The 24,768-nt window shown below is 47.9% G+C and overlaps 12 protein-coding genes across 12 annotated transcripts; 9 read left to right on the forward strand and 3 right to left on the reverse strand.

Moving 5' to 3' along the window:
- The first annotated feature begins 5 nt into the window (after nucleotides 1-5).
- F5147DRAFT_684787 (uncharacterized protein) lies at nucleotides 6-1,524 on the forward strand. Its single transcript, XM_041436630.1, has 7 exons — nucleotides 6-275; nucleotides 323-360; nucleotides 414-520; nucleotides 576-712; nucleotides 767-929; nucleotides 984-1,096; nucleotides 1,141-1,524. The coding sequence occupies exons 1-7, from the start codon at nucleotides 77-79 to the stop codon at nucleotides 1,242-1,244; spliced, it is 861 nt and encodes a 286-aa protein (XP_041294977.1). The 5' UTR covers nucleotides 6-76; the 3' UTR covers nucleotides 1,245-1,524.
- A 169-nt stretch (nucleotides 1,525-1,693) lies between these two features.
- Nucleotides 1,694-3,675, reverse strand: F5147DRAFT_684792 (kinase-like domain-containing protein). Its single transcript, XM_041436631.1, has 9 exons — nucleotides 3,537-3,675; nucleotides 3,206-3,482; nucleotides 3,044-3,139; nucleotides 2,898-2,989; nucleotides 2,716-2,840; nucleotides 2,424-2,581; nucleotides 2,267-2,353; nucleotides 2,118-2,217; nucleotides 1,694-2,067 (listed from the first exon to the last, which is right to left on the reverse strand). Exons 1-9 carry the CDS (start codon nucleotides 3,620-3,622, stop codon nucleotides 1,997-1,999), a joined length of 1,092 nt encoding a protein of 363 aa, XP_041294978.1. The 5' UTR covers nucleotides 3,623-3,675; the 3' UTR covers nucleotides 1,694-1,996.
- A 134-nt stretch (nucleotides 3,676-3,809) lies between these two features.
- Nucleotides 3,810-6,515, forward strand: F5147DRAFT_684795 (uncharacterized protein). The gene is made up of 3 exons (XM_041436632.1): nucleotides 3,810-4,028; nucleotides 4,084-6,215; nucleotides 6,271-6,515. The coding sequence occupies exons 1-2, from the start codon at nucleotides 3,908-3,910 to the stop codon at nucleotides 6,186-6,188; spliced, it is 2,226 nt and encodes a 741-aa protein (XP_041294979.1). The 5' UTR covers nucleotides 3,810-3,907; the 3' UTR covers nucleotides 6,189-6,215; nucleotides 6,271-6,515.
- A 140-nt stretch (nucleotides 6,516-6,655) lies between these two features.
- Nucleotides 6,656-7,427, forward strand: F5147DRAFT_651052 (uncharacterized protein; the record flags this gene model as incomplete). The annotated part of the gene is made up of 5 exons (XM_041433507.1): nucleotides 6,656-6,674; nucleotides 6,900-6,982; nucleotides 7,011-7,093; nucleotides 7,158-7,213; nucleotides 7,318-7,427. The coding sequence occupies 5 exons, from the start codon at nucleotides 6,656-6,658 to the stop codon at nucleotides 7,425-7,427; spliced, it is 351 nt and encodes a 116-aa protein (XP_041294980.1).
- Nucleotides 7,428-8,153: 726 nt separating this feature from the next.
- F5147DRAFT_572950 (uncharacterized protein) lies at nucleotides 8,154-8,558 on the forward strand (the record flags this gene model as incomplete). The annotated part of the gene is made up of 2 exons (XM_041431125.1): nucleotides 8,154-8,235; nucleotides 8,374-8,558. 2 exons carry the CDS (start codon nucleotides 8,154-8,156, stop codon nucleotides 8,556-8,558), a joined length of 267 nt encoding a protein of 88 aa, XP_041294981.1.
- A 403-nt stretch (nucleotides 8,559-8,961) lies between these two features.
- F5147DRAFT_573009 (glycoside hydrolase family 51 protein) lies at nucleotides 8,962-12,010 on the reverse strand (the record flags this gene model as incomplete). The annotated part of the gene is made up of 18 exons (XM_041431129.1): nucleotides 8,962-9,189; nucleotides 9,242-9,355; nucleotides 9,409-9,451; nucleotides 9,503-9,546; nucleotides 9,601-9,686; nucleotides 9,733-9,841; nucleotides 9,902-10,026; nucleotides 10,083-10,141; nucleotides 10,199-10,397; nucleotides 10,450-10,523; nucleotides 10,584-10,681; nucleotides 10,788-10,851; nucleotides 10,875-11,229; nucleotides 11,284-11,445; nucleotides 11,499-11,534; nucleotides 11,590-11,615; nucleotides 11,806-11,833; nucleotides 11,890-12,010. The coding sequence occupies 18 exons, from the start codon at nucleotides 12,008-12,010 to the stop codon at nucleotides 8,962-8,964; spliced, it is 1,971 nt and encodes a 656-aa protein (XP_041294982.1).
- Nucleotides 12,011-12,828: 818 nt separating this feature from the next.
- Nucleotides 12,829-14,840, forward strand: F5147DRAFT_684807 (uncharacterized protein). Its single transcript, XM_041436633.1, has 7 exons — nucleotides 12,829-13,529; nucleotides 13,586-13,737; nucleotides 13,795-13,958; nucleotides 14,010-14,154; nucleotides 14,212-14,230; nucleotides 14,284-14,419; nucleotides 14,473-14,840. The coding sequence occupies exons 1-7, from the start codon at nucleotides 13,275-13,277 to the stop codon at nucleotides 14,637-14,639; spliced, it is 1,038 nt and encodes a 345-aa protein (XP_041294983.1). The 5' UTR covers nucleotides 12,829-13,274; the 3' UTR covers nucleotides 14,640-14,840.
- A 111-nt stretch (nucleotides 14,841-14,951) lies between these two features.
- F5147DRAFT_684811 (uncharacterized protein) lies at nucleotides 14,952-16,731 on the forward strand. Its single transcript, XM_041436634.1, has 7 exons — nucleotides 14,952-15,036; nucleotides 15,114-15,356; nucleotides 15,414-15,535; nucleotides 15,596-15,806; nucleotides 15,859-16,195; nucleotides 16,247-16,302; nucleotides 16,359-16,731. Exons 1-7 carry the CDS (start codon nucleotides 14,959-14,961, stop codon nucleotides 16,554-16,556), a joined length of 1,245 nt encoding a protein of 414 aa, XP_041294984.1. The 5' UTR covers nucleotides 14,952-14,958; the 3' UTR covers nucleotides 16,557-16,731.
- Nucleotides 16,717-19,502, reverse strand: F5147DRAFT_835531 (glycoside hydrolase family 27 protein; the record flags this gene model as incomplete). Its single annotated transcript, XM_041443969.1, has 21 exons — nucleotides 16,717-17,113; nucleotides 17,175-17,261; nucleotides 17,317-17,394; nucleotides 17,449-17,562; nucleotides 17,618-17,713; nucleotides 17,772-17,826; nucleotides 17,874-17,926; nucleotides 17,981-18,011; nucleotides 18,062-18,075; nucleotides 18,136-18,221; nucleotides 18,275-18,313; nucleotides 18,369-18,385; nucleotides 18,437-18,540; nucleotides 18,591-18,603; nucleotides 18,657-18,714; nucleotides 18,766-18,844; nucleotides 18,902-18,964; nucleotides 19,016-19,032; nucleotides 19,095-19,109; nucleotides 19,168-19,353; nucleotides 19,466-19,502. 21 exons carry the CDS (start codon nucleotides 19,500-19,502, stop codon nucleotides 16,928-16,930), a joined length of 1,428 nt encoding a protein of 475 aa, XP_041294985.1. The 3' UTR covers nucleotides 16,717-16,927.
- Nucleotides 19,503-19,711: 209 nt separating this feature from the next.
- F5147DRAFT_684817 (Sm-like ribonucleoprotein) lies at nucleotides 19,712-20,520 on the forward strand. Its single transcript, XM_041436635.1, has 3 exons — nucleotides 19,712-19,893; nucleotides 19,995-20,071; nucleotides 20,127-20,520. Exons 1-3 carry the CDS (start codon nucleotides 19,880-19,882, stop codon nucleotides 20,402-20,404), a joined length of 369 nt encoding a protein of 122 aa, XP_041294986.1. The 5' UTR covers nucleotides 19,712-19,879; the 3' UTR covers nucleotides 20,405-20,520.
- A 64-nt stretch (nucleotides 20,521-20,584) lies between these two features.
- Nucleotides 20,585-22,400, forward strand: F5147DRAFT_684819 (uncharacterized protein). The gene is made up of 4 exons (XM_041436636.1): nucleotides 20,585-20,864; nucleotides 20,917-21,034; nucleotides 21,083-21,220; nucleotides 21,273-22,400. Exons 1-4 carry the CDS (start codon nucleotides 20,602-20,604, stop codon nucleotides 22,215-22,217), a joined length of 1,464 nt encoding a protein of 487 aa, XP_041294987.1. The 5' UTR covers nucleotides 20,585-20,601; the 3' UTR covers nucleotides 22,218-22,400.
- A 14-nt stretch (nucleotides 22,401-22,414) lies between these two features.
- On the forward strand, nucleotides 22,415-23,061 carry F5147DRAFT_684822 (uncharacterized protein). The gene has a single exon (XM_041436637.1). The coding sequence runs from the start codon at nucleotides 22,755-22,757 to the stop codon at nucleotides 23,049-23,051; it is 297 nt and encodes a 98-aa protein (XP_041294988.1). The 5' UTR covers nucleotides 22,415-22,754; the 3' UTR covers nucleotides 23,052-23,061.
- The last annotated feature ends 1,707 nt before the right edge of the window (nucleotides 23,062-24,768 follow it).

Raw genomic sequence — 24,768 nt, forward strand, 5'->3', positions numbered from 1 at the left:
GCGATCACCGACTTGATGCGCATCGTGTGAAGGCATCTTTGGACTCGAAAGCTTGAAGAGTTCAGTACACACGATCATGGGCAAAAAGAATACTTCGAATGCTCCGTCCTCCCGTGCGAACAGACCAAGACGTGGTGGACGTGCACAACGACATAAGAGCGCGAGAACCTCTCAGCAATCCCAGTCATTGTCTAGCTTCCCCGAGGACTCCCCCAAGCCTTCAAGCATTATCGAAGATGACAGCTCAAATCGTTCCTCAGGTGAAGATGATGAATGCGAGTGATTTAACAAGGTAGTCAAACGACCACTCATGAGCGCACAGCCGGGCGACCGCACATCGATGTACCCGTGGCGATGTGGGTGCGTTAACGTGCCAATCGCTCTGTGCCGTTTTTCTAATACAAACAATCAAGGACTTCGACCATTGTGATCCACGCCGATGTTCTGGGAAGAAACTCGCCCGCCTCGGTCTTATAACGGAGCTGAGGGTGGGATCCAGATTTCGAGGCGTGGTCGTATCGTGCGTCTACCTGTTTCAAACGTCCATTTACACTAACATCAATCTTTTCCACCAGTCCAAAAGGGACCCTCGTCGTGAGTCCAGCAGACAAAGAAATCGTTGTACGAGATGGTGTTGCCGTTGTCGAATGTTCTTGGGCCCGCATAGATGACGTCCCATTCTCGAAAATTGCCAGCCCACACGAACGGCTTCGTAGGTCCATTCTTATCTTACACGTCTCTTTGGTCGATGATGAGTTATTGGTAGTCCCCTACTTGCTTGCTACCAACCCCACCAATTACGGCAAGCCTTGGCGGCTGAACTGCGTCGAGGCACTCGCAGCAACTTTCTACATTACAGGGTTCAATCAGCATGCAGAGACCCTGCTCAGTTCGTTTGGGTGGGGCGATTCTTTCTGGAAAGTTAATGGGTACAGTCCTTTTATGATCATGCTGTTCTGTCCTGATTCAAATATTGGTGGCAGTCCATACCTCAAACGATACCAAACGTGCGCATCGGCAGAAGAAGTTGTCGTGATGCAGGAGACTATCATTGCAGAGCTCCAGGAGAGTTATGAGACATCACGCAGAGAAAAAGGTTCGTATTTCTGTTTGTGTGCTTCAATATCTCATATCTAGAAGATGCAGCTAGGAGCACTGAGGATCTTCTCGTGCGGAATCCCAATCATGCCATGCCCAGTGATGATGATGGGTCAAGCCTTGCGTCAGAGGGCGACCTAGAGTGATGTCACTGAAGGTAAAACGTTTAATTTAAAGTACCTACCATGTTGTCCTTTGGTCTGTTTGCCGGTTCTAAAAATCATCGAGCAATCTTAGGGATGCAACATGTTCTTAACCAATATCTCAAAGCTTCCATGAGATTTTCGCATTGGATACCGTGACGTGAGTAGTAAGAGACTAGTCGATATCGAGTTGACACGGGAGTTCGGTGCCATGAATTGAGCGTGGTGGTAGGCAATGATGATTACGTTACCTATTGATCATATGTTTATCGTTTATCATACTAGTCAAGCTTCCCTTTGGACACGTTGGGGTTCGGGTTGTGAGGCGACGCTGTCGGGAGGAGTGACCGTAATTACCGGTGACGCAAGTTATGGGTGTACTCGTTTGCATTGCAGTTAGCATGTGCATAAGGAGGACTTGCGCATGCAGAGAATGCATTCCATAAGAACGCCCAAAATCGGTCACCGACGAAGTATGAATTATCAACCTATGCTAACAATGCGAAGGAAATTAGCGCGGTGCTATGGTTGAATGGCTCATCAGGCATCTACAAGAACCTCATGGAGCCGAGTACGTGAAGGTAATATTTTGTCCACTCCACATACTCACTGCCATGCGTAGCACTCCAGATGCCTGAATAGCAGCTCCCGTGTCAAGCCTTCGAATTTCTTGCTACATCCATGTGATATTGTGCCACATACATCAGGTCCGTTGAATACGACGCTACACTAGAGGGTATCAATATCGAATACATTTAGGCATCTTTAGCCAACAAGAGTGATGACTGGGATGCTTGCGCATTTGTGATTTCCTTGTAAATAAGTACTGAAGCTTCTCTCAACGAATGGACACAATGCAGTGGCATCTCGGCGTACCTTTGAGATCCTCTTTTTCTAGAGCCTCGCCGTTGTCGAAGTTGAAGAATGAGGGATCAATGGGGTCGGCTACGGGCTCGTCATCAGGGTCATGGTAAGGCTGTCGCGTGTGTGGTCAGCGGGAAAATGATTGAGAAGGAATTACAGACTTCGAAGTAAGGGTGTTGTAAAGCCTCGACGACAGTTATCCGTCGTCTTGGGCTGAATGTTAGGCATTTCTCTAAGAAATCTATTGCCTGTGGAAAATAATGGCTCAGTTGTTGTGGACAAAGATGTCAGATGTCGGGAAATGGGGTGACAACTCACAAGAGGGTTGGCGGCTGGGAACAGCTGGGAAAATGGTTTGCTCTTGCGGAACGGCAGTGCACGGATGTATTCTCTTGATCGCTGGGAAGAGATAGCATAGAAGTCATCGATAGAGGGTGTGCCAAGGACGTCTAATATAATTGATAGCTGGTCGTGATCTAATTTAACAAGGTTGAGGGGCGACACGGGGTTCATAAAATGTGTGCATGATTTGGATTATACTTACCTTGATGTGGCAACGAGGATTAGGAAGCGTGAGTAACTGGGCAAGGGATGAAGGGGAAAATCATACAATCACGTCCGGGAAATAGAGGTTTCCCGCTAAGCATTTCGGCGAGGACACAGCCGACGCTCCACATGTCAATCGCACGAGTATATTCTTTGAAGGTAAGCATGACCTCAGGTGCACGGTACCATCTTAAGATGCCGGGTTGGTCATGACAAATTTTGTGGAGAATTGATAGTCGATCATACCTAGTCGCGACATACTCGGTCATGAAAGTGCTACTATCATTAGCAACATTTGGCGGCGGTCGGGCTGAACGAGCCAGACCAAAGTCGCATACCTAAGGGGTGTTTAAAGCTGTGCACGTACGTTACATGAAGTTGACGGTACGTACCTTGAGGTCGCAATTGGCATTCAATAACAAATTGGAAGGTTTCAAGTCTCGGTGGAGAACATCTGCGGAATGGAGTGCTTTCAAGGCACGTAATGCCTAGAAAGAAGGGAAATTGTTCGGTACCAAGGCTTATACTTGGCGTATATGTATTCTGCAACGTACCTGATAAATGAAATACTGACAATGGTCGTCACTCAGTTGCTGTGTACGTATGACGCGATGTAGGTCGGTTTCCATGAGTTCCTGAACGAGGTATACCTCTCTGAATTGATCGAAACTTGGAGGTTGGAGGATATCGAGGATGGAAATGATATTCTCGTGACGAAAGTGACGAAGAAGCTTTATCTCGCGTAATGTTCGAAGGCAAAACATGGAATGATCGAATGGCGCTATGCGTTTTATAGCTACTTTGCGTTGGGAAGGATGATGTATTGCTGAACTGAGAGGAAAGTGAGCAGTTGACTTGTAATACGCAGACAGGATATAACAATACCAGACGATACCGTATGCTCCCTCTCCGATGAGCTCGAGAACCCGGTAAGATTTATCGGCACAAAAATCCTCAAGAGAGAGATCCATGGTCTGCAATTTAGTTCACGGAAGATAGATGACCAGATAGATGGACAATACTTACATGATACTGAACAATAACAAGGTTAATATTGGGGGGTTGAGATCGGGCAGAAGATAGGGGGGTTAACCGGCTAATATTGTTGATGGCTTATCAATCAATATGATAATAATTTAATTCCTTTAACGAGCAATCTCCAAGGACCTGCCAAGGCACCTTCTAACCCAGGTTTTCTCCTACTCGTCCCGTGCTCCTCCTTCCCCCTCCCTTCTTTATTTCAATCCCCTTCGATCATGCCTTCTAACGAAAAATTGGATTCTGAAAAACTTTCAGAGCATGAGGCTGAGAGGTATCCAGATTCTGACCGTGACAAGGACAAGGACAAATCTCACAAGTCAAAGTCTTCTTCAAAGTGTACTATAACTCTCCTCTCCTCTTCCCCTCCTAGACTTAATCTTCTCTCTTCTAGCCAAAGATCTCTCTCATGTACCTTGTAAATTTTTCAAGGTCGGCGCTTGCACAGCAGGCTCTTCTTGTCCATTCTCCCATAACGTCCAAGAGCCTGGCCAGCAGAAGGACGTCTGCGCATGGTTCGTCAAAGGAAACTGCAAGTTTGGCCACAAGTGTGCTTTAGCACATGTTCTTCCTGGCCAGAGTATGTCTATGGACAGGAAAAATAAGAAGTCGGCTCAGCTCGCTGCTAACGCTGCGGGAGGTGGTGGTCCAAAAGATAGCTCAAAAGTAGGGAGGAGTGTCAGGAAAGATCCTCATGCGCATAATGGTTCAGGAGGCGCCTCCGCCGCGGGGAATGTTCGTGGAAGTCTTCTTTCCGGTTCCACAGCTCCTACGAGGTCTCTCAGCGCTTCCTCTCGTCCCCCAATTTCCATGCCGTTAAAGGCCACAATTTCCCCATCCGCACCCGCCCCACCCCTCAAAGATACCGATTTCGCTTCATTCTCACTCCCAGATGATACGGAAAAGTTGCCAGCAGCACCTCTTCAGAGACGACCTACGCCACCACTCGAACCCGAGTCACCAGCACCCGCTCAAGCTAGCGAGTTTAAGGAAGACTGCAAAAGTCCCTCCCCACCAACACTTCCCCTCAGCATGCCTAGTACGCGACGTCCAGGTCTATCACATCGTCCCACAGATTCCGCGGATCTTGGTCCCATCGGATCCCCGCCACGTGGCTCCCTTCCCCGCACTGGACTTGCCAATGGATTTTCACCCGGCACATCGCCTGCTGCTGCTCCAGTCTCATCCACGCTGCCTGCTCAGTCTCAGACTGTATTCCAATCCTATGATGCCAAACCCTCGATACTGGACACGAAACATCGTTCCGGGCTCGCCGCATCTCTTGGCACGTGGAAGACAGAGCTTGGTCCTGTCCCCTCGCAAGTTGTCAATCGTGGGGACGGAAGTCTTAATATGCGTGGTCTCGATCACGAGATTGCTGTCGAAGACGAAGACCTAGAGGAGTTCTTGCCAAGCTCCCTTAATGACCTTTTGACCCCCGAGGAACGTTCTCGCAGAATGTCGCGTACGAATTCTGTCCGCCCTACTCAGGTACACAACAATGGTCTTGGTCTTGACCCTCCCTTCCTCACTGCACATTCGCAAGCGGAGGGTTCCCGCCACCATTATTCACGTTCCGTGCCTGCCACCTCTCTCCTCGGTGACGTAAAGTCTATCTGGGCAGAGCGGACCGGAGGCCTTCCTGGCTCTCCTGACACATCTCATGGATTCAATCTCGCAGTCGGGACACCCAGTTCATTCAAATCCTCAAGCGGCTTCGGAGGTCGCTCCTTCACTAATGAAGACGTGAACCCATCTTCTTCCCTTCTTTCTCCATCCAATGCTTCGGCCGCTTTTCTCCCTTCTTTACACCAGTATTACCTTAACTCAAAGCCAAGTGGCATTCAGCGTTCCACTTCTGGTCTTGGCCGACCTGCTGGATCCCCCCTACAGCCAGCCACCCCTCAGAATCCACCCCCAACCTCATTCTCCCCCCCGCGGATCAGTTCTCTCGGTGGTCATCGTACGCCGTTCGATGAGCATGCATCTGGACGGCCTATTCCATTTGGTGAGGGTGAAGAGCGTCCAGCTGCTATTTCCCCCTCCATCCGAGCTCTGCAAGCGCACGCACCGGGGCAGAGTCTGCCGCAGGGGCTTGCGGCAGGTTACTCCCGTATCCACGCACTCCCAATGACGATGTCGCCCTCCTCTGCCGCAGCCTTCAGCCCTGGCTCCAACAACAACCCATACTCCCTCAACCAGGATTGGGTTGGGGGCTCTGCCACCCAGGGTGACCATCTTTCCGCTGCAGATGTGGGAGGAATGCCTCTCTCGACCTCGATGGCAGGCCTGGAGTCGATGTTCTCGCGCCTGTCGTACTCCGCTGCCGCAACGTCGCGGTCGCCTCTGAACAGCGGCCTGGCGCATTCGCCAACACAAGGCTCACCGCTAGGTATCCAGCGTGGCACGCCTGGCAACCGGAACTGGCACGCACAGAGCCCACTTAGCAAACCTGTTGTTACGGCGGATGATGATGAGCTATTCAGTATGGATGGATGAATAGTACGCTGTGCATAGAAGTAAAAAGTAAGTGTTTTAAAAGCAAGTGTACACGATGACGAATTGTTGTTATAATTGCTAGCTGCGCCTCTGCTTTGGTTTCGGGAGGACGCCATACCTCACTAGTCACTCTTGTTGTATTGCATGGTGTATGTATGTGTGGGGGCCGCCAGATGCATCTACGTAAAATATATTTATACCACCTCTCTAATCATTTGGTAGGTCGTGATGTCAAAGTTACTGGGTTTTTTGCTATTTTTTGTTGCTTGTGCCATGGCAGCAAGTCACACGTTTAAATTTTGTTCCACGGGATATTTATGAATGGGTGTGCCTGCAGTAGCTCTCATGCCAGGCTGGTCACAAGCCATGTTTCACTCATTTATGAAAGTAGGTTCTCTATGGCATTGAAGAGTGGATCGGTGTAGATGGCGCTCTGGGACTCAAAGATCCTAAGACTGTTTAGAGTGATGTCCAAGCACAAATCGTGTGTGTTCTACATGTCCAAATCATGGATGGTGACTAGTTGACTTATTAGCGATTTAACCATCGATCCTCGGACCTCAATAATAGTCTTTCCTAAGGAAGCTCAAGTTTCTTTACAAGCCCTCACTCATCAAGCATCCACGCTCTCACAAAAGATACTTGATGCACGTTTATCACTTACTCGGTTGTGACAGGCCCGTCTCCATTGTCTCTTAACAATAACCACAGCGAACCAGCAACTTGATGGTCAGGTCGAAGAGATCCAAGCACTAGACGCGGAACTTGCAGATGCACATGAGAAGATTGCTATTGTATGAGAGCAGATAAAATTTGGGACAGCTGAGGAGTGTTAGAGCAGAGGCAGAAAAGGCTGTGGAAATCGGCACAGGTGAAAGGGCAAGAGTGGCTGGACTGCATGATTGGTGCGCAACTTCTAGTGTGAGACTACTTCTTACTTCTAACTCTCTGATTTCACCGTTCACGCAGGTTCTCGACCGCAACCTCAACCTGTCATGCGCTCGTTTCACTTCTCTCTGCACATAGTGAGTCTGACAACGAGCTGCGCCTCACCTTCCGCGTGCATGAGCGTGAGGTATGTATTACGCTCCTGTTCATACCTAATACGTGCCGCTTGGCCGAGGTACAGGTGGAGGTGTCGAGGAATGCGTAATCGGAGACGTAGTGGATACACACGTCATGGAAAACGATGTACCTGGGCTTGTATGGGCTGTCCTCGCGAGAGCAAGGCCCACATAATGTCATGCCTACCGTAACCGGTCATTTCTTGTTGATACAGTACTGCGACGTCCACGCGACAATCACTTCTTTATTCTTGTGAGCTGTCCATTACCTGGGAGTTAACATTCATGGCCGCGTGGTTCGCCATATACTAGGACGGACTGGTGCATAATGATATGACTCGACAACGTTTAGATTGAGCCGGGCACCGGATCTGCCGTCAACCAGAGGTTAAAGAGGAAAAAACTTGTTCCTGCATTCGCATGAGTACGGCATTCCCCACGAGAGTGCAGAGGGTTTGGGAGCTCCTGGGTGTTATCTGTTTGGGGTCAATTCACAGCTGCTTGCCTGACACCCCACGACAGCAAAGCAATGTTAGCTTCAGGCTTCAAGTTTCAATTTTTGCGCGAACGTGTCAAGCTCCTTTGTGGAACGCAGAGTGTCTTCCCATAATGATCATCTAACAATATTATGCGCATGGGATACCGAAAAAGCTACTACTGGTAGCCATTGGCATCGTAACTGTACTTATCAGGTAGTACAACCTCCGAGTCTGCTTCCGCTACAGAGTACGACTTCATTCGTCTGCGCGTGGAAACCTTTATTCTGTAAAGCCAACTCGCCCCTTGAGGATTCCACGCGAACACGTAACAATTTCATTGCAGGTTTATTGAGTCGAGTTGATTATGTAAGCAACTGATTGGAAGTTGTCTCCAAGTTTAACAGACCCGAAGCAATTCATCAATGTTCTTCACGGCTGTCTGTCTTTCGAAAGCTTCGCGGCGAGCTTTGACGCCCAAGCGGGGGAACAAGGACTTCTATAAAGGTGAGCCAAGCAACTTCTTTCTCTTGGAATAGTAGAACACACCTTGCTGTCAATTTCTCATCTGTGTCGGGCTGTCTCTAATTATGGTTTCTGTCTAAATGACCGGTCCTCTCATATCAACGCTCACACTGTACGTAGGAACTAGACAGGCCTTTCTCCCTGGTGGACACCGCACGGGTGCCCCAGGCAAACATGTCATCCGAGGCGCGTCGAAGTACCGTTTACTGGACGAGAAAGTGCGGGTATTTGTCGCGCCAAGCATAGAGGAGATCAAAATCAGCGAGGTATGTTGTATAGGTGTTATCAATTTGCTACTTTTCTGACTACTTTTGCTTTGTTATTCTCTTGATTTGTATCTGACTCTTGGTCGCACACGTATATCCGCCCCTCCAACATTTCCCCCCATCTATTGTCTTCCTGAAATTAGCTGAAGCCGTACGTCGGGAAGGACGTCAAGCTCACAATGGTACAGAAAAGGGAGTTGTGGATGATCATGCCAAAGTCACCAGCGTCATCGCAGTCCGCTCCATCAAGCTGAACGAACAACTTTTTATTAGTGTCTGACTCTATGTACTACAACATAGAACATAATATCATCCATACTTCCTATTGTAGTAGGAGCTGGGAGGGAGTGGGTGCTGGGGTATAGGCAGCGGTCTTCATATGATACGGTCCATACGAAATATTCCTGATTTATTGCATATGTCACCGAGTGATACTCTATCCCTACTTCGCCTCTACCCGCAGCACGTTGACACTGTACGCTGCGGCAGTGTATGAGAAACTCTTGCCAGTTTTAATTTGTGAAATGACCGGCATGACAGCGTTGGGAGTCTCGGGCGAGTTGTTTGCAGTGGCAGAGCCTGAGAGCACTGTCGCATTGCCAGTGCTGTGAACACTTTTGAAGGGAAGCTCGAATAACATTTCTTCAGCTGTCACGCCCGTGTTGGCAATCTTGATAAAATATGAATCGTCACAACCAACAAAATAAGTAGAGCCTTAGTACCTTGATGATAACCGTGTTGGTGGGTGCATCACGCGTGACACTCCAGTAGAGTGTGCCATTTTCAAGAGGCAAGGTGCTTGGGAAATATTCGGTCCCACGGTTGAGACTGAAGAGCTGCAGCAGATGTTTGAGGGACGCAGTTATACTCAGATATCAAATATCACTACCTGTTGTGTATAAAAGCTGGTTGATGGATACACGTGTGACGCGCTAAAAGGACATGAATCTGATATATATCTTCAACTGTTTTGAGCGACTCACTCAAACGCAATAAGGTTGGGTGACCACTGATAGTTAGCAGTGTTCTAAAGTGCGTTTATTAGTGTTCACTCTGGTTGCAGAATCGAAAGTCAGCTCACCATTAACAAGGGAGCATACGACGCAGCGAATACAATGTCACTGTTACGCTCGAGACCGGTCATGAATGCGGCCTCCCCTACAGAACCTGTCCTGGCGTCAGGTACGGTTCACAACCACGAGAGAGCACACACCTTGCATATTAGGGTATACGAGGCGACCGTTGAAGGGTTTTCCAAAGAGATCGCTGGCGTTAGTTGATACAACAGCATATTCACCCTCAAAGTAGTAAGTGCCATTGCGCTTTCGGCCGTGTCAGCCAGGTTCCCATTATGATGTAGGGCGAATGCAAAGCGTACGAACCTCAGCAGAATCGTAGTAGAACGCGTTTTCTGCGAACCAGCCAGGTGTCTGGTACACGTGGTTATCGTACTGCTTTGGGATTGGATCAAGGGTGTGATTGAAGGGGTGCGAGGTCGCGATGAACTCTACAAAGAAATATATCAGTCAGAGGCAAGTTCCTGCGCAGCAGTGTAGTGCTCACTCAGATGAGGGAATGTAGCCTCCAAGTGTTCCGCGAAATCTTTCCAGCGGTACATATACCTTGTGGTGCATCATTGACATCCTCATTCATCCGTTAATTTTAAATAAGGAACTCACGATTCTGATGCAAGGAAGTCTTCATTTCCAATTTCCACATACTGCAGATGGAATGGTTCTGGGTGGCCAAGAGATGCACGCAGGGCAGCTGGTTTACTCGTGGCTGGATTACCGATGACAAAATTAATCTGGTCGATTGCCTGTTGGATGTATGGCGCAAGATCGTTCTCAGGGAGGCTGGCCCCGTCGAGTGAGTACCCTGTGCGCGAAATAAGCATGCAAACAATATGATATGCACGCCTGTTATATACCTGCCCATACAGCCATAATGGGCTCCATTTCCATATCTTCGCAGAGATACAAGTACTCGAGAAGACCGAGACCGCTGCAAAAGGGGGAAATTTGTTATCGGTGGCGGAGTCAAAGTCGTGAGAATGGCACGGACTCGGTGTTGATGTATCCCCAGTTACCCATGCGTCCTGGACGGTCAGTGAGGTTGCCTACCGTCGCATTCCATTGCCAGCGTGTAGAAAAGCTTTGGCCCTAGTGTTGCGTTAATGATCGAGTCCACAATAGGCCGGCCAATATTTATGTTTACCTCCTGAAAAGATCGTTAACGTAAATAAATATGGCGCTATATAAAGCCTACTAAGTTATTACCACCAGGAAAACGGAAAAAAGAAGGTTTCATGTCATACAATGTCTGCGTGCTGCTGTCAGAACATGTTACTTCAACTCTAGATGAAAACATGCCTGTGCAATGTCCATGCGCAGGCCATTGACCCTGCCCTTGAATGTCGGAGGGAAGAGAGAGAACATTGCGAAGTTGATCGTCTCTCCAATTGCGCTGGCACCATCGACTGTGACCGTGAAGATATTGGTAGTTGACACAGGGCTCGAGGTAGGAGTGAGATGCACCATGACCTGCATCCAGGCTGTGGTAGAGCCGGAGACAGGGACGGAGGCATTTGCATAGACTACACCAATAGAAGACTGGAGCATGACAGTGAGTTTTCCTGAAAAGTTGGATGCCCTAGGAAATCTGTAGTAGAAAGAGGCGTTGTAAGTCCAAGAGGCGTTGACGTTTATGCCTAGAGGGAAAACAATGAACTCGATGTACAAGTCCCCAGGTTAATTGGACATACCCCAATAGCCCTCATTGCCGAATCCTACTTGACCTAAGGAGCCAGATGGGATGGTGAGCTCAAGGGAGTTGGGCAGGGCACCGGAGAGCGGGATGGGGTCAGCAATAACATTGATGGATGCGCCGTTGATTGGAGCCCAGCCGAAGAGAGCATCAATTATATCTAGATACGTGTCAAGGATTACAGTTCGAAAAATATAGCTACGTGAATCCTACTTGGTTTCACCTGCTGGAAGGCGCGGTTTTGAAGCACTTGAAAAAGAACCTCAGAAGCATGCCAGGAGCGTAAATTCGATGAAGCACTGACACTCGGCATAGATACCACCATCACCGCTCTGCGCAAGAGGGTAAACGTTATTTTAAAAACACTTATAAATTATCTTGACCATGATGATATGCACTTACATACTACAATGAGGGAAGAAATGATTAATAGGTCACAGTACATTACAGGAAACGTACACTGATATCCTACGAGTCACCGATATGTTGCATATCAGAAAAGAAGCACGAATTTCATCACTATTGACTTGCCTCGAACATCTGTCCAACTGAGCAGTATGTTAACGCAAAATACTTAGGGTCACAGGTAAATATCTCAACTCACAAAGCAGAGGCGGAATGCTGTGGGCAGCTGTGCCATCAACACTGACAGTCGTCACGGTGGCGGCACAACTCGCGAAAATAGCGCTTGCAAGGACACCACAACTCAGAAGGCTGGATAGCATCTTGCAACCCAATTGATAGGATATACGTAGCTGCCCAGATGCCTTTTTATATAAGAGTCAATGGATGGTCATAATGTCGGGGGAAGACCGGCGTTTGGCGCGGTGGAACGCACATAGAATTCAAGTGGGAGGACCGTGCACAGGACTCGCTCGTGCAAAACGTTCTCCCCGAACTTGTTAAAGCTTGACTTGAGTAATTGATTTTAGCCTGTGAAATTCATTCTGTCAAAGCTAATTGCCAGTGAGTACTACTAGTAACTAGTAGCGACAGGTGCGACAGGCAACTTCCTTCAATTTGAAGCTTCTGAAGCCGCAACTATATAGTAATATAATCAATGGAGGTGTTTGATTGTAGCCACTTCCGGTTAGACTGGTGACGGTCCAGCCTGTCTATGAAAACTTCCGGTGAATTCGGTCACTTGGGCGGTCCGGCTAATGATTTGGCCTCTTCCAACTTGGGGTCTCCCGGTACCCATTAATATTGCTCTCGTCATGAAAACGATGTTCCTAACTTCCCACGTGTCCATGAAGCTACCGTGGTCCGTGACGGTGCGCGACATCATGGTATTAGGATGTCACGATAGTTACCCTTGAAACAGGGCCTGCCAGCAACTACCGACATCTTTCGTAACTCCATGGAACCCATCATAACCCATGGAATCTATCTGCTGGATTTTTCGTACGGCGGGCTCCGGTCTCCTATGTATCATCCCGGGAGCAGGCGAAGTATATTCTTCTGGATACAGAGTTACACTATCGGAGCGGGGCGTCCCATCAGACTTGGGTAGGTCCGGGCGCAGTAGCAGGTGTCCTGGCGCGGTGGCAGGAGTCCTGGCTCGTAGCTTCGCGCGACGCGCATGTCGTAGTCTGTCCTCGATAGACGTAGCCTAGGTCTGGCCTTGGGTTCCCCTTGCAGTCCGTTTCCGTTACACTATGAGCGACATTCACATCATGGACCACCACATTCAGGTTGATCTTGCAGAGACCAGGGCAATGAGACGCGGAATGCTTTCCAAAGATAAAGAGGGAAGTACTTGCAATGGACACACTTGGTAGACATCTCCCACTAGCATTGGCCAGCGCCAAGGGTTGTGAGAAACGTTCTCCTTGTAGTGGGCAATAACGGGTACGAAAGAGACGGTAAAAAGTGCATGTCCGATTTGCTCGTGACCGGTACGTAATAATATGTACACGGGGTTTGGGATACACTCGGAGGCACTTCGAGATCAACCTTGATACTCACTGATTCTATCAAATTGCTATCATGGCGAATACCTTACTGTCGCAGATACAAGCCCTAGGGGTTCTTGTGGACATCGATTCAATGGATGCCAAGGCAGCTGAATCCTTGTCTGTCTCGACGACGTTTCATTCCATGACATCTAACCAGGCGATTGTCAATGGCCAGTTACAAGCACAGTGGGACGTGAACCTGGAACCCCTTGTGTCTCAGTATGTTCAAGACGCCGCAATCGACATATCAACAGAGGATGGTATTTTGAAGGTGCTCGACCTCGTGGTATGTATGATTGGGATCACAGTGCACATCAATCAACTCGAAATTCTGTCATCTAGACTATCCTTCTAGCTAGCAAAGTTATTCCTTATCTGGACAAGACGGGTAGGGTTCTCGTACAGACATCCCCTCGCACAGCATACGACAAAGATGCCACCGTTGCACACGCAAAGGCTCTTATCGGTGTCTTTGGCAAACACGGCATATCTAGGTGGGTAGAACATTCTAGTTCATCTTTTAGAAGGCAGACTGATAGTGCTTCTCACAGAGATAGGGTATGTATAAAAATACCAGCCACTCCTGAAAGTATCCTTGCGTGTAAGGAGCTAGAGGAAAGTGGCATACGTACACTCGCAACTTGTTTGTTCTCTGTCCCGCAGGCTATGGCAGCATCGCAGGCGGGATGTCTCTATATTGCACCTTACTTCAATGGTAGGCTTTCCAGACTTGGTTCTATAGGTGAGATCTAATCAAAGCCTCCAGAATTACGAGTACACTTTCCTGAAGGTTCCTCCTCATACATTGAATACAGCGACCCCGTTCGGCAGCATCCTATGTCACCGATCATATACTCCATCATACAAGCCTTCAAGGAGAGACAAATTAGCACGACTGTAATGCCAGCGAGGTAAATTTGTACTTACCCCTGAAAGTATAATCCACTCAACCTGCTTTGTGCAACCAGTATCATTACAGTAGACGAGGTGAGCATTGAGATTGACGAACTCCTGCAAGTTCATGCGTATCACTTTTGCAGGCTGTTGCTCTAGCAAGACTTCGTCCACATCATTTGACAATTTCAGACAGGGTTCTCGCTCTGCTCGCTGTTGCTCCCGGAAGATCAGATGATGAGTTGGCCGCTGTCACATTGAAAGTGATCGAAGAAAAGTCTGGTTTGTTTGTTGGATTTTCGATTTCAAACCACAATCTTAAGTTTGAAATACAGTGTTTGATGTCGACTATCTGTCCAACAACGCAGCTGCCCTGCAAATTGCACTTCCAAAAGATGCAGAAACCTCTCGAAAGATCAAAGAAGCTCTTGAAATATTTGGTCGGCAGGAGGAGGAATCGATCCAGTTCTTGCGGAGGGCACTGTCTACTAATGAAGCCTAACCAGTGACCTCACAACTGAGTTTAATTGGGTTATCATGTCAATCCCTTCGTATTATCGTATCGAAAGGGTACAAAATCTGCATTAACAAGGTGCTAATAGTCACAGCGTTTGAATTGTACATATCTCAATCGGTCATTCTACGTACGAAAAGGGTGTACTTGCTCGTATACCGTGACATATAGGCTGGATATTACTCTCAATTGGTGTCGTTGATGAAAAATCCATGTAAGAAAGAAGATTGAAGCAGTATTTACACTCATTTTGCCGACTGCCAGGTACGTGACTACCGTGACGTGCCGCCGTGACAGACTAGACTCAATGATGGACTCCCCCGTCGAATCTACTGGGTTGCATGCTAGACCCGTGGCCTACATCTTCTCAGAAGACCTAGTCAAAGTGAGCACGAGTACCTACGAATCCATATCAAGTGATGTCTAATCCATTCTCTCGCGTATTCTGCACCACCGTGGCAGATATCTTCACGTCTACCCTCCAATAGAAACCGTTCTCTCCTCGTCTATTCACTCGTTCACGCATATGGACTTCTGGCAACATGCACTGGTCAAGAGTCCCAACGATTCCTGGTTGTGCGACCACGGCCTGCTGGCAAGAAGGAGCTCTTGGCTTACCATACTCGTGACTATCTCGAATACGTCATGAATCAATCAAGCGATGCGCAGAACCTGCTAGAAGCTTCAGAGTTTGGGCTTGAAGACGTGCGTATATCAAACAGATTTTGTCGTTTCGCGACCTGTCAGTGTATCACTATGTAGGACTGCCCCATGTTTCATGGAATCAAAGACTACATCACACTAGTCGCTGGAGCTACCTTGACTGGAGCGGCTGTGATTAGAGACGATAGTTCGGACGTAGCCATCTGCTGGGATGGCGGAAGGCAAGTGCTCGCTTAGTTCATAGCGAACCTTCCTTGCAATCTCAGTGTCATCATATACAGACATCACGCCAAAAAAGCACGGGCTTCAGGTTTTTGTTACGTAGCTGATTGCGTTCTCGCTATTCTTTTTCTCAAACGAACAATACTTTCTACACATCCGCACCCGTTGAAGAAACCACGTGTGATGTATCTCGACCTTGACCTTCATTTTTCAGATGCAGTGTCACAAGCTTTTCACAAACCTGGTTCCACAACTGCTGCTCAAGTTCTTGTGCGTGCACCTCGAGTCGTTGACAATATATGACCCAAATAATTATTTTCAGACACTATCTATCCATCACGCAGCTCCAGGATTTTTCCCTCTTTCTCCCCTCGCTTCCCTTCCGGACGTCGATGATCCGGCCTTCGATCCTTTCACTTTATCAGTGCCACTCAAAGCTGGTGCATCCAACAAAACATTCCTCCGCATTTGGCCTATCATCGAACATGTCAAGGACATCTTTCGACCTGATTTCATTATAGTTCAGTGTGGCTTAGATGGCCTAGCGGGCGATCCCATGGCAACCTTCAACTGGTCCTTAGGTGGCGAAGGCTCGCTCGGCTGGTGCATACATCGCATCATCCACGAATGGCAAGGGAAAAAAATGTTACTTGGCGGAGGTATGGTGCTACTTATCAGAACATCTTCCCGCATACCATCCTAGGCTTTAGGTGGTTATAACACGCCCAATGCCGCGCGAGCTTGGACATATCTCACTTCTGTGGCAGTATGTCTGAATCTCAGGTTCTGGCTCGTCATATATTGATACATTGTGTCTGACAGGGAGGAATTCCGCTATCCCTAGACGCTGATATCCCCGAGTATTCTGGTTATCTCCGCTTCAAGCCATCGTTTACGTTGGATGTACCCGCTGGCAACATGCAAGATCAGAACATGGAGGAGTACCTCCAGACCATAGAAGCCACATATGAAGGTATACTGTCGGTACTGGACTCGCGGATGGTTCCCCCAACACTCTAAGCAATGGGTACGACGGCCGATTGTGCTTGGTATACGTTAGACACATCGTAACAAGCCACACAGCAGCAGGGCTGGCTTTCAAAATTGCTCTTGGTTCTCGGGGTGATCTCCAATCTCGTTTTGTAGATTCCTTTCATTTGAATAATTATAGAATTGTAGGACCGACATATCAGCCAACAACTCTAGCAAATCCGCGTGGTTCGATCCTTCGAATTTTTCGTTGAATTTTCAAGTCGAGAAATATATGTAGACACGCTGAGTTAACCAAACCAAAGTGACTGTGATACTGTATCGACAACAGACCGCAACGATAAAACGAATAAATATTCATTGCGGCTACTTCCTGAGTCAGAGGTAAGACTAGACGCGGCTCATGAGTATTTCGTCCCATCCTGAGCAGTGCATTGTGAAAGAGCCTCGCCAGCACAGGGTGGCACCAACCCAGCGGGTTCATTCCCATCCTCATTGAGCAATAGCGCCACTACACCATGCGCGGGGACATTCATGGCCGTGAAGCTACGCACAGCGGTGCCATTGTTCGTGTGCGTCCACAAATCCTATCCCAAAAAAAATGATTAATAATGACTGCGAAGTGCCACGTGGTGTGGGAGGGCCTACCCGGACGGAATACTGGATGCCGGCGCGAATCCAAGGAGACTCGGTGAGGTTGAAAGACAGGTTAGCCGGTTCGTCCAAAGTGTTAATCTGGAGTAGATCATTATTGAAATGATTATGATACCGAGGTTCTGAGATGACGTACAAGCATGAAAACCGTTCCTTTCTCACTGGGACCACTCCAGTATTGAGCAGGGTGTGTTGCATCGTAGGTCCAGTCAGGCTGTTCAGCCAAGGATGTGTATGACAAAAAAACACCAAGAAGGTAATAACGTACATTGTTGCCCCAGCGGAAGGGCGAGATGCTAGTGCCATAGATGGGGTCCTGGTTAACTGCGATGATTTCTTGATTCTTCAGGATACTGAGCATTTCCTGGCTTATGGTGGCAAGCTAAACGTGAGGAGCGCTGGAGAGCTGCATTGTTGGGAAGGAATGAAGTACCCACGTTGGTGCCAATGAGCAGGGGGGCCTTAACAAGAGCCCACACAGTAAAGTGGGTTTTTGCTTCGTCGTACGTGAGGTCTCCATTGCCTATTTCGAGCTGTCATTTGAATGATATACTAAGTACTATTAAAAACGAGACCTTCGGCTGTACCTACCATGTCGAGATCATTGCGCCCATAGTGGTCAGTAGCTTGAGTAATGAACGACACGCTGTATTGAATATTAGGAGAAGAAGGTCTCGTGAAGCAGTGACTGACGAGTTGATGATACTAGAAAGCGAGTTCCATTGAGGCGCAATGTCATTATCAATCTAAGCATATTTCTGGTCAGTTTGTCGCCAGAGTTTAAATGATAGGTGCCGAACTCTCCAACTGTGAGAAATTTGGGCACCCCACCTATACTTTTCCTGTGAGACAGTGATTGTCAGGATGAGATTGATACTCACAACCAAACATGACTCTAAGAAGATCGTCGGATACGTGAGATGCAATAAAAATGAGTACAAAAGATGAGACTTACCCAGCCCCACTCACACAGACTGAATATTAGGGTAGTGCCAGTCTTCTTCGCTACCGCAGCGAGAGCGTCTGCCATGCGCTGGTACTCTATAGCTCAAAATGTTTAGGAAATGAACTACGGTGCGAGGACTTCTACCCACTTCCGACCATGCCCTCTCGGATGATATCATCGAATGGAACTGGAACGAAAATGGTCAGCATTGGCTGGTAGCTCCTGGTCACTGATATGCTTACTGGCGCAGTTATCATATCTAAATTGAGTTGTTAGTAACCTTCTAGTCATCATTATGAGTAGTGCTCACTTGAGGAAGTCGAAACCCCAGGATTGAAAGGTCATTGCGTCTTGTTCCTCATGCATGAAGGAGCCAGGATATCCAGCGCAGGTAAACCAGCCAGAGTCGGAATACTAAGACTGACAGTGAGAAAGTATCTTTTCGTCAGAGGTAACCTTCACACAATGCCTGCGTGGCTAGGAGGCATATGTGAATGGTGTTGTAGTACGGACAATACATGTTCACGTACAAACCAAGAGCATGGAGCTGATCTGTGAGTTTTTTCATGCTTGGAAACCTGATGCTATCTTTGATGTGGGTTGATTAGCACATGTATTCGATTTTTAACAAAAACCAACCCGACATGACCTCGCCAGTAGAGCTACGATTCTTCATAGCCCAGCAATCGTCAAGATTGACGTGGTTATAGCCAATATCCTACAACGAAGTAAACCAGTGAAAGTTGTCTGAATTAGATGTGCCAACGATACTAACCAGGAGGCCATACTCCTTCATGTATTTCGCAGTCTGTATGATGAGAGTGTCATTGACGTTGCACTATCGAATACTACGATGAGGTCACTGTTCTTGGTTGAGAATTTCACTTACCGCAAAGGCGTTCCAAGCTGATAGCCATAGGGGCTAATTGTCAATGGTGAGCTCCTGCACTCTTAACAATGATACGTACCATTGTAACCCATCACTGCATCAAACACGTCAATGAACTTCATCATCGCATCGGCAAGAACTGAGAAACAGACCAGGCAGTTTACCAACACCGTTCGTGATAGCATTGGCAGAAGTAGCTGCAGAAAGTATACCGACTGCAGCGGCGACGAACGTCCTCATGGACAAAGTCATTAGTAACTCCCAGAGACTCTGTTCGGTACTATGCAATAAATCCTCAGCACTGTTCTTATAGCGATGGGCGGAGGCGGGAGTTGCCACTTGCAACGAGCTCGTGAAAATGAGCTAGTCAGGCCGGTAAAATGAATTGGCTTTTCACTCGCAGTGACTCAGCCCACAAGATATATATTCAGTGTTCTTTGGTATACGTACCAGCAGGGGCCGAATTACTGTTCGGAGCAACGGGCATGCGGCGATATGAAGATTCAAAATAAGAACAAACACTAATGAGTTTCCCAAGACAGCGAGCTTCTCTAGGGAAACATACTAGTAACCATTGATATTACATCAATTAGTAATTCGGAGAATACCAGTTTCACAGATTATAATCAAATCAACAATTATATAAATGTATGACGGGCAAAGCCAACGTCATTATTGAATCTTCTCGAATTCGTCGTGGCTGATGTGATTAGTCAGCACGTTCCCTCGCGTACAGCGGACTATGAAAAATGTATTATGCAACCGCCGACGATCCACCACACAAACAAGAGTCAACAGGGGCGCCGACTCGACACTCGATCAGCCTCAGACAGTACTACAGCTGCAGGATCGACGTAATCCACCATGAAGCTCGTAAGGTGAATACTGCAGGCGTTTCTTTCGTCTTGGTCTGACGTTTTCAAGATAACTTTCATTTTGTGCATTACAAAGATCGGGCGCTGACCCTTGTTTTCATCAGATTCTTGATGAAACTCAATAATGAGACCGTGACTATTGAGCTCAAGAACGGTTCTGTAGTCCATGGCACAATTACTGGTGTGTCAGATCTGAACAAAACTAATACTTTACAACATCTAAATTATTTTTACAGGTGTAGATATGCAGATGAATACCCACCTCAAAACTGTCAAAATGACAGCCCGTAATCGGGACCCAACATCCCTCGATTCCCTATCTATCCGCGGCAACAATATCCGCTACTTCGTGCTTCCCGATGCCCTCCCTCTTGATACTCTATTAGTGGATGACGCACCAAAACCCAAAGGCAGGAAAAAGGATGATGCACGCGGAAGGGGCCGTGCAAGAGGGGGGTTAGTTGACCGCGGGCGTAGCCGAGGAAGGGGAAGGGGACGAGGAAGGGGTTTCTGATGGTTCAGTCCTGAAAATATCATGCTCGTATTGCATTGTCACATCTGTATATCGTGTTTCTGTTTTTTTGCTAATGCTAAAATATTGCACCGAGCTACACATTCGCTCGGTTTGTATCAGTTATTTATGAGTTATCCTGCCAGGTTTCCCGTGTGGCTTTGAGTCATTTTGCAGACCATACCAAGATCACAACAAAAATGGTTTCGAAGATACGTGTGGCTGTGCAAGTTTCTTCTTCCATGCTCCTGCGCCGTTTTGCGACAGCTTCAACGTCGTTGCCGCCAACGATCCGACAGCTGTTGTCTTCCTTGCCACCGACTGGCCAGGCAGTTGAAGTACAATTAAGTGGTTGGATCAAATCTGTACGAAGACAGAAAAATGTCACTTTCGCGGTGATTAATGATGGAAGTTGTGCTTCCGGCCTGCAAGCAGTCTTGAAGCCAGGTGCTACCCCACACAAGTATGTTCCCAAGGCATTTCTGAACATAGAGGTCTATAATACTGTCCCTCAGCTTAACCAATGGCGCCAGTGTCCGCATCTGTGGCAATCTGGTTCAAAGTATGGGCCGTGGACAATCATATGAACTGCAAGTTGAGGCGGTTGATATCTTGGGCGAATGTAACCCAGAGGTACGTGTTATTGATGCGTAAAAGGTTGTCAATTGAAACTCTTTGAAGGCCTACCCTATCCAGAAGCAAGCCTTACCTGTGGAGTTTCTGAGGGACAATGCTCATCTGAGGGCCCGAACAGATATCAATGCTGCTATGCTCCGTCTACGTGACTCTGTCCTTCGGATGCTACATAGTTATTATGAGGTGCTAATGGAAATCCCATCGTCCGCCCTGTTGTTGACACATCCGAACCCAGGCCCAAGACTTCCATTACGTGCACACGCCCATTCTGACTTCAAACGATTGCGAGGGCGGTGGTGAAACGTTTCGTGTCTCGCCCGCTTCTTCCGCCCCTCCTTCAAGGCAATCGCCCGATCCAAGCGCACAAGCCGAGTTCTTCTCCCAGCCTGCATATCTTACTGTATCTTCGCAACTTCATCTAGAGGCCCTTGCTGCTTCCCTGTCTCGGGTTTACACCCTCTCTCCTTGCTTCCGGGCAGAACGTTCCCAAACAAATAGGCACCTCGCCGAATTCTGGATGCTCGAAGCTGAATGGGCATTTATTAACCACGTCGGGAACATATGTGATGTGGTCGAGGAGTCTCTCAAAAATGTCCTCCAGTGTCGATCAGAACACGCCCTCCTTTGGAAAGATGGCGACGAAGCAAAACTCAAAACTCTGGAAGATGCATCGCGCCCAGGAATCCCCTGGACACGCATATCATATACTGATGCTGTAAATGAGCTGCAGAACTACCATGCTTCTTCTCGAGTCGGATTCGAATTCGAGCCTGCGTGGGGGAGAGCATTGCAAAGCGAGCACGAGCGCTGGGTTTCGGAACGACTTGTTGGCGGCCCTGTGTTTGTCACAGACTACCCAACTTCCCTGAAACCATTCTATATGCGAGCTAATGATGACGGGCAGACTGTAGCGTGCTTTGATCTTCTAGTTCCTTCCATCGGTGAGCTCGTGGGTGGGTCGCTCAGAGAAGAGAGGTCCTCTCATTTGGTCGAGGCTATACGGAGGCATGGGCTCAAGGAAGAAGAATACGGATGGTACGTGGATTTAAGGAAGTATGGAAGCGCGCCTCATGGAGGTTATGGGCTGGGGTTTGAACGTCTAATCAGCTGGATGAGCGGAATTGAAAATGTGCGGGAGTGCATCGCGATGCCGAGGTGGGCAAAACGGATGTTGTTGTAACATATTACTCTCGTCAGCTCCTCTCGATTTACTGGAAAAGTTACAAATCGATTTGGGCTCTGTCGCAAAGTCTCGTGAGCTATATTCTATAATCTTGAAAGCCACAGACGGGGGCGCTAAGTGATTGGAATTCTACCCTAAAGCGAGGTACGAGTGTATGGTCACATAGAATAAGCTGACTGCCTCTCTTTCGAACTGCGCATCACCGGCAGCGCCCAGGCTATATTGCCGGGCCAGCAAGCTCTGGCGCCTTTCAGATGTTCTTCTCTGCCACAAACTCAGGCCGGTGAGCTCTGATGGCTCAGATCCTCGCGTGCATCTGCATGCAATGAGGGCAAGTCCGGCGGGGAATCTGGCCATGAGTAGAGAGCACTCGAAGGTGCTACTGCACTGCTCTCTCAATGCTCGTGTAGAAAGTTCACCGTTATGAACCCTCGTCAGGTTTCTCATCAGAGATCCTGATAGAGGGAAGGATGATCTAAAAAGTCATCATGACACCTTTTGCCAGTGGCGAGCGAGAGCTCCGTCCTTGCCAACATGTGCTGTTGTGTGTATGTACTTTCGTGGATGCGAATGCCTGCAGATGCCCGCACGTACCTGGTTGTCTGCGTTGACGCAGATGCTTGCATTGATCTGGCGTGGATATGCATTGTCGCGGATGCCTGTATTGACACAGATGCCCGCACTTATGCTCACGCGGACACCTTACTATTTTGTTACTTAACTGTCTCCTCATCTGGCTTCGCCTTCATCTTGATGTGTTGCTTTGCAGCTCTTACGATTTGGGGATCCGAAGTTCGCTTTGCTGCATCACATTTACTCCTACTGATGTAGGAATCGCAGGCCTCGCAGCTCAGTTGGGGTCAGTATCGGGGGCTTTCGCCCGAAAAAAACCATCCGCTTGCAATCAATCATGCATTTTTTTCTCATTCTCACTGCACCGTGGCCCGTTACACAACCGTACAAGAGCTCCCACAAAGTGTGGATCTTGTCTGCAGTACTGGAAACTTACTCGTTAGTTTGATTGTGAATGTCAGAAATTTCCAAAAAAAAAAAGGTTTCCAAAGGTGGGACCCCTCTGAGGCTAGTAGCAGCCGTGCGGATTCTACCTACCTCACGTGACAAGCGTGATGAAAAAGTGACTGAAGACAAAAATTGTAATATCAATTAATCGGGAGCCTTATGCATCAAACGGCTACTCAGTTACATTGGTAGTAATACTACGAACATTTTCCGTTAATCAGAATTAACAGAAATGGAGTAGAACATTTGTTATTTGAAATATCAGAAACTGTTGTTAGCGGAGTGTAAAGTCAATGTGCCGTGCCGTGTTGCCGACACTATCCTTGCACCATGGGCAACAAAACACGCGGGCAGAAGCGCTCGAGAGACAACCTGGTATTAGCACGAGCATCGAAGAAAAGGCAAAAGACTTCAGTTCTGTGTTCTGTGTCGGAGAATAACGAAAATGTGAGTGATGCACCTCGTAAATAGACTGGACAATCTCGTATGATCAGGCCTCTGACCATCACTGAAATTCCCCAACTCGGATAAGGGCTGATAATGACTGACCAGGATGCACAAGGTCGCAAAAGGTACACCAGGTGTATCAGTGTGCGGAAGGCTGGGGAAACAACTTATAAGATCTGGTTGAGAAACTCGATTGAAGATAAGACGGCGGAGGTTGGGTAAGTAACTCGTACCTTAGCGCAGATTTTGAGCTTAGAAGCATTGATATGCCAATACTACTTATACGTTCTGATCTGGTGATGAATTCTGATAAGACCATTTCATTTCGGTATTGCATTACATGGTATGAGCAGAAAGTAAAAGTACATCTAAGAGCGGAACATGCACCAAAGCTTCTCTAAGAGCAGACATGCGCCAAAGCTTCTGAAGGAGACTCGGTATGACAACCACAACAAGAGAATGATTAGACAGCAGCTTGAATGCGAACTGCGAATGAGAAGTGGGACGACGACAAGAGCGAAACATGCGATGAGTGGACAGCGGCTTGAATGTTGCAAATGAGACAGACAGACAGACGAGAAAGACACATCCTGAGTGAGAAAAAGCAGTGTCGACAATGAGATGAACCGTACACCAGCACCTGCATCTACCCCTTCTGAATCAGGCTTGCTATCCACATGGGTTGCGGAGTTATGACTCGAACACGCTCTCATAGTCTACGCATTGCCAATGACAACCTCCAGGGCGCCAGTTGCTGTTATCGATGCCAGGACTGGATATTTCCAGTTTCGCTAACCTCTCGGTAACACGAAAATCTCATCTGGACTTCCAGCGCAAATGAACTGATGTTTGGCTTTACCAGAGGGCCCATCTTCAAATCGCTGCTCACGTCAGTCATGACTCATAAATTACACTGACACCAGGAGACCTCACCTTCGAAATTCGAATGCACCCAATGACTACCTTTCCTGTACTTGACTACTGCTCGTGGAGACGCAGCCATGGCTTCCACATTGACGAAGGCAGCTGCCACGAAATCGATTCTGAAACCGGTAACGACTTTGAAGGGTCATGGAGAGTT

This window comes from Suillus discolor, assembly GCF_016758755.1.
Source record: "Suillus discolor strain FC423 chromosome Unknown F5147scaffold_16, whole genome shotgun sequence".
NCBI classification, from domain to species: Eukaryota; Fungi; Basidiomycota; class Agaricomycetes; order Boletales; family Suillaceae; genus Suillus; species Suillus discolor.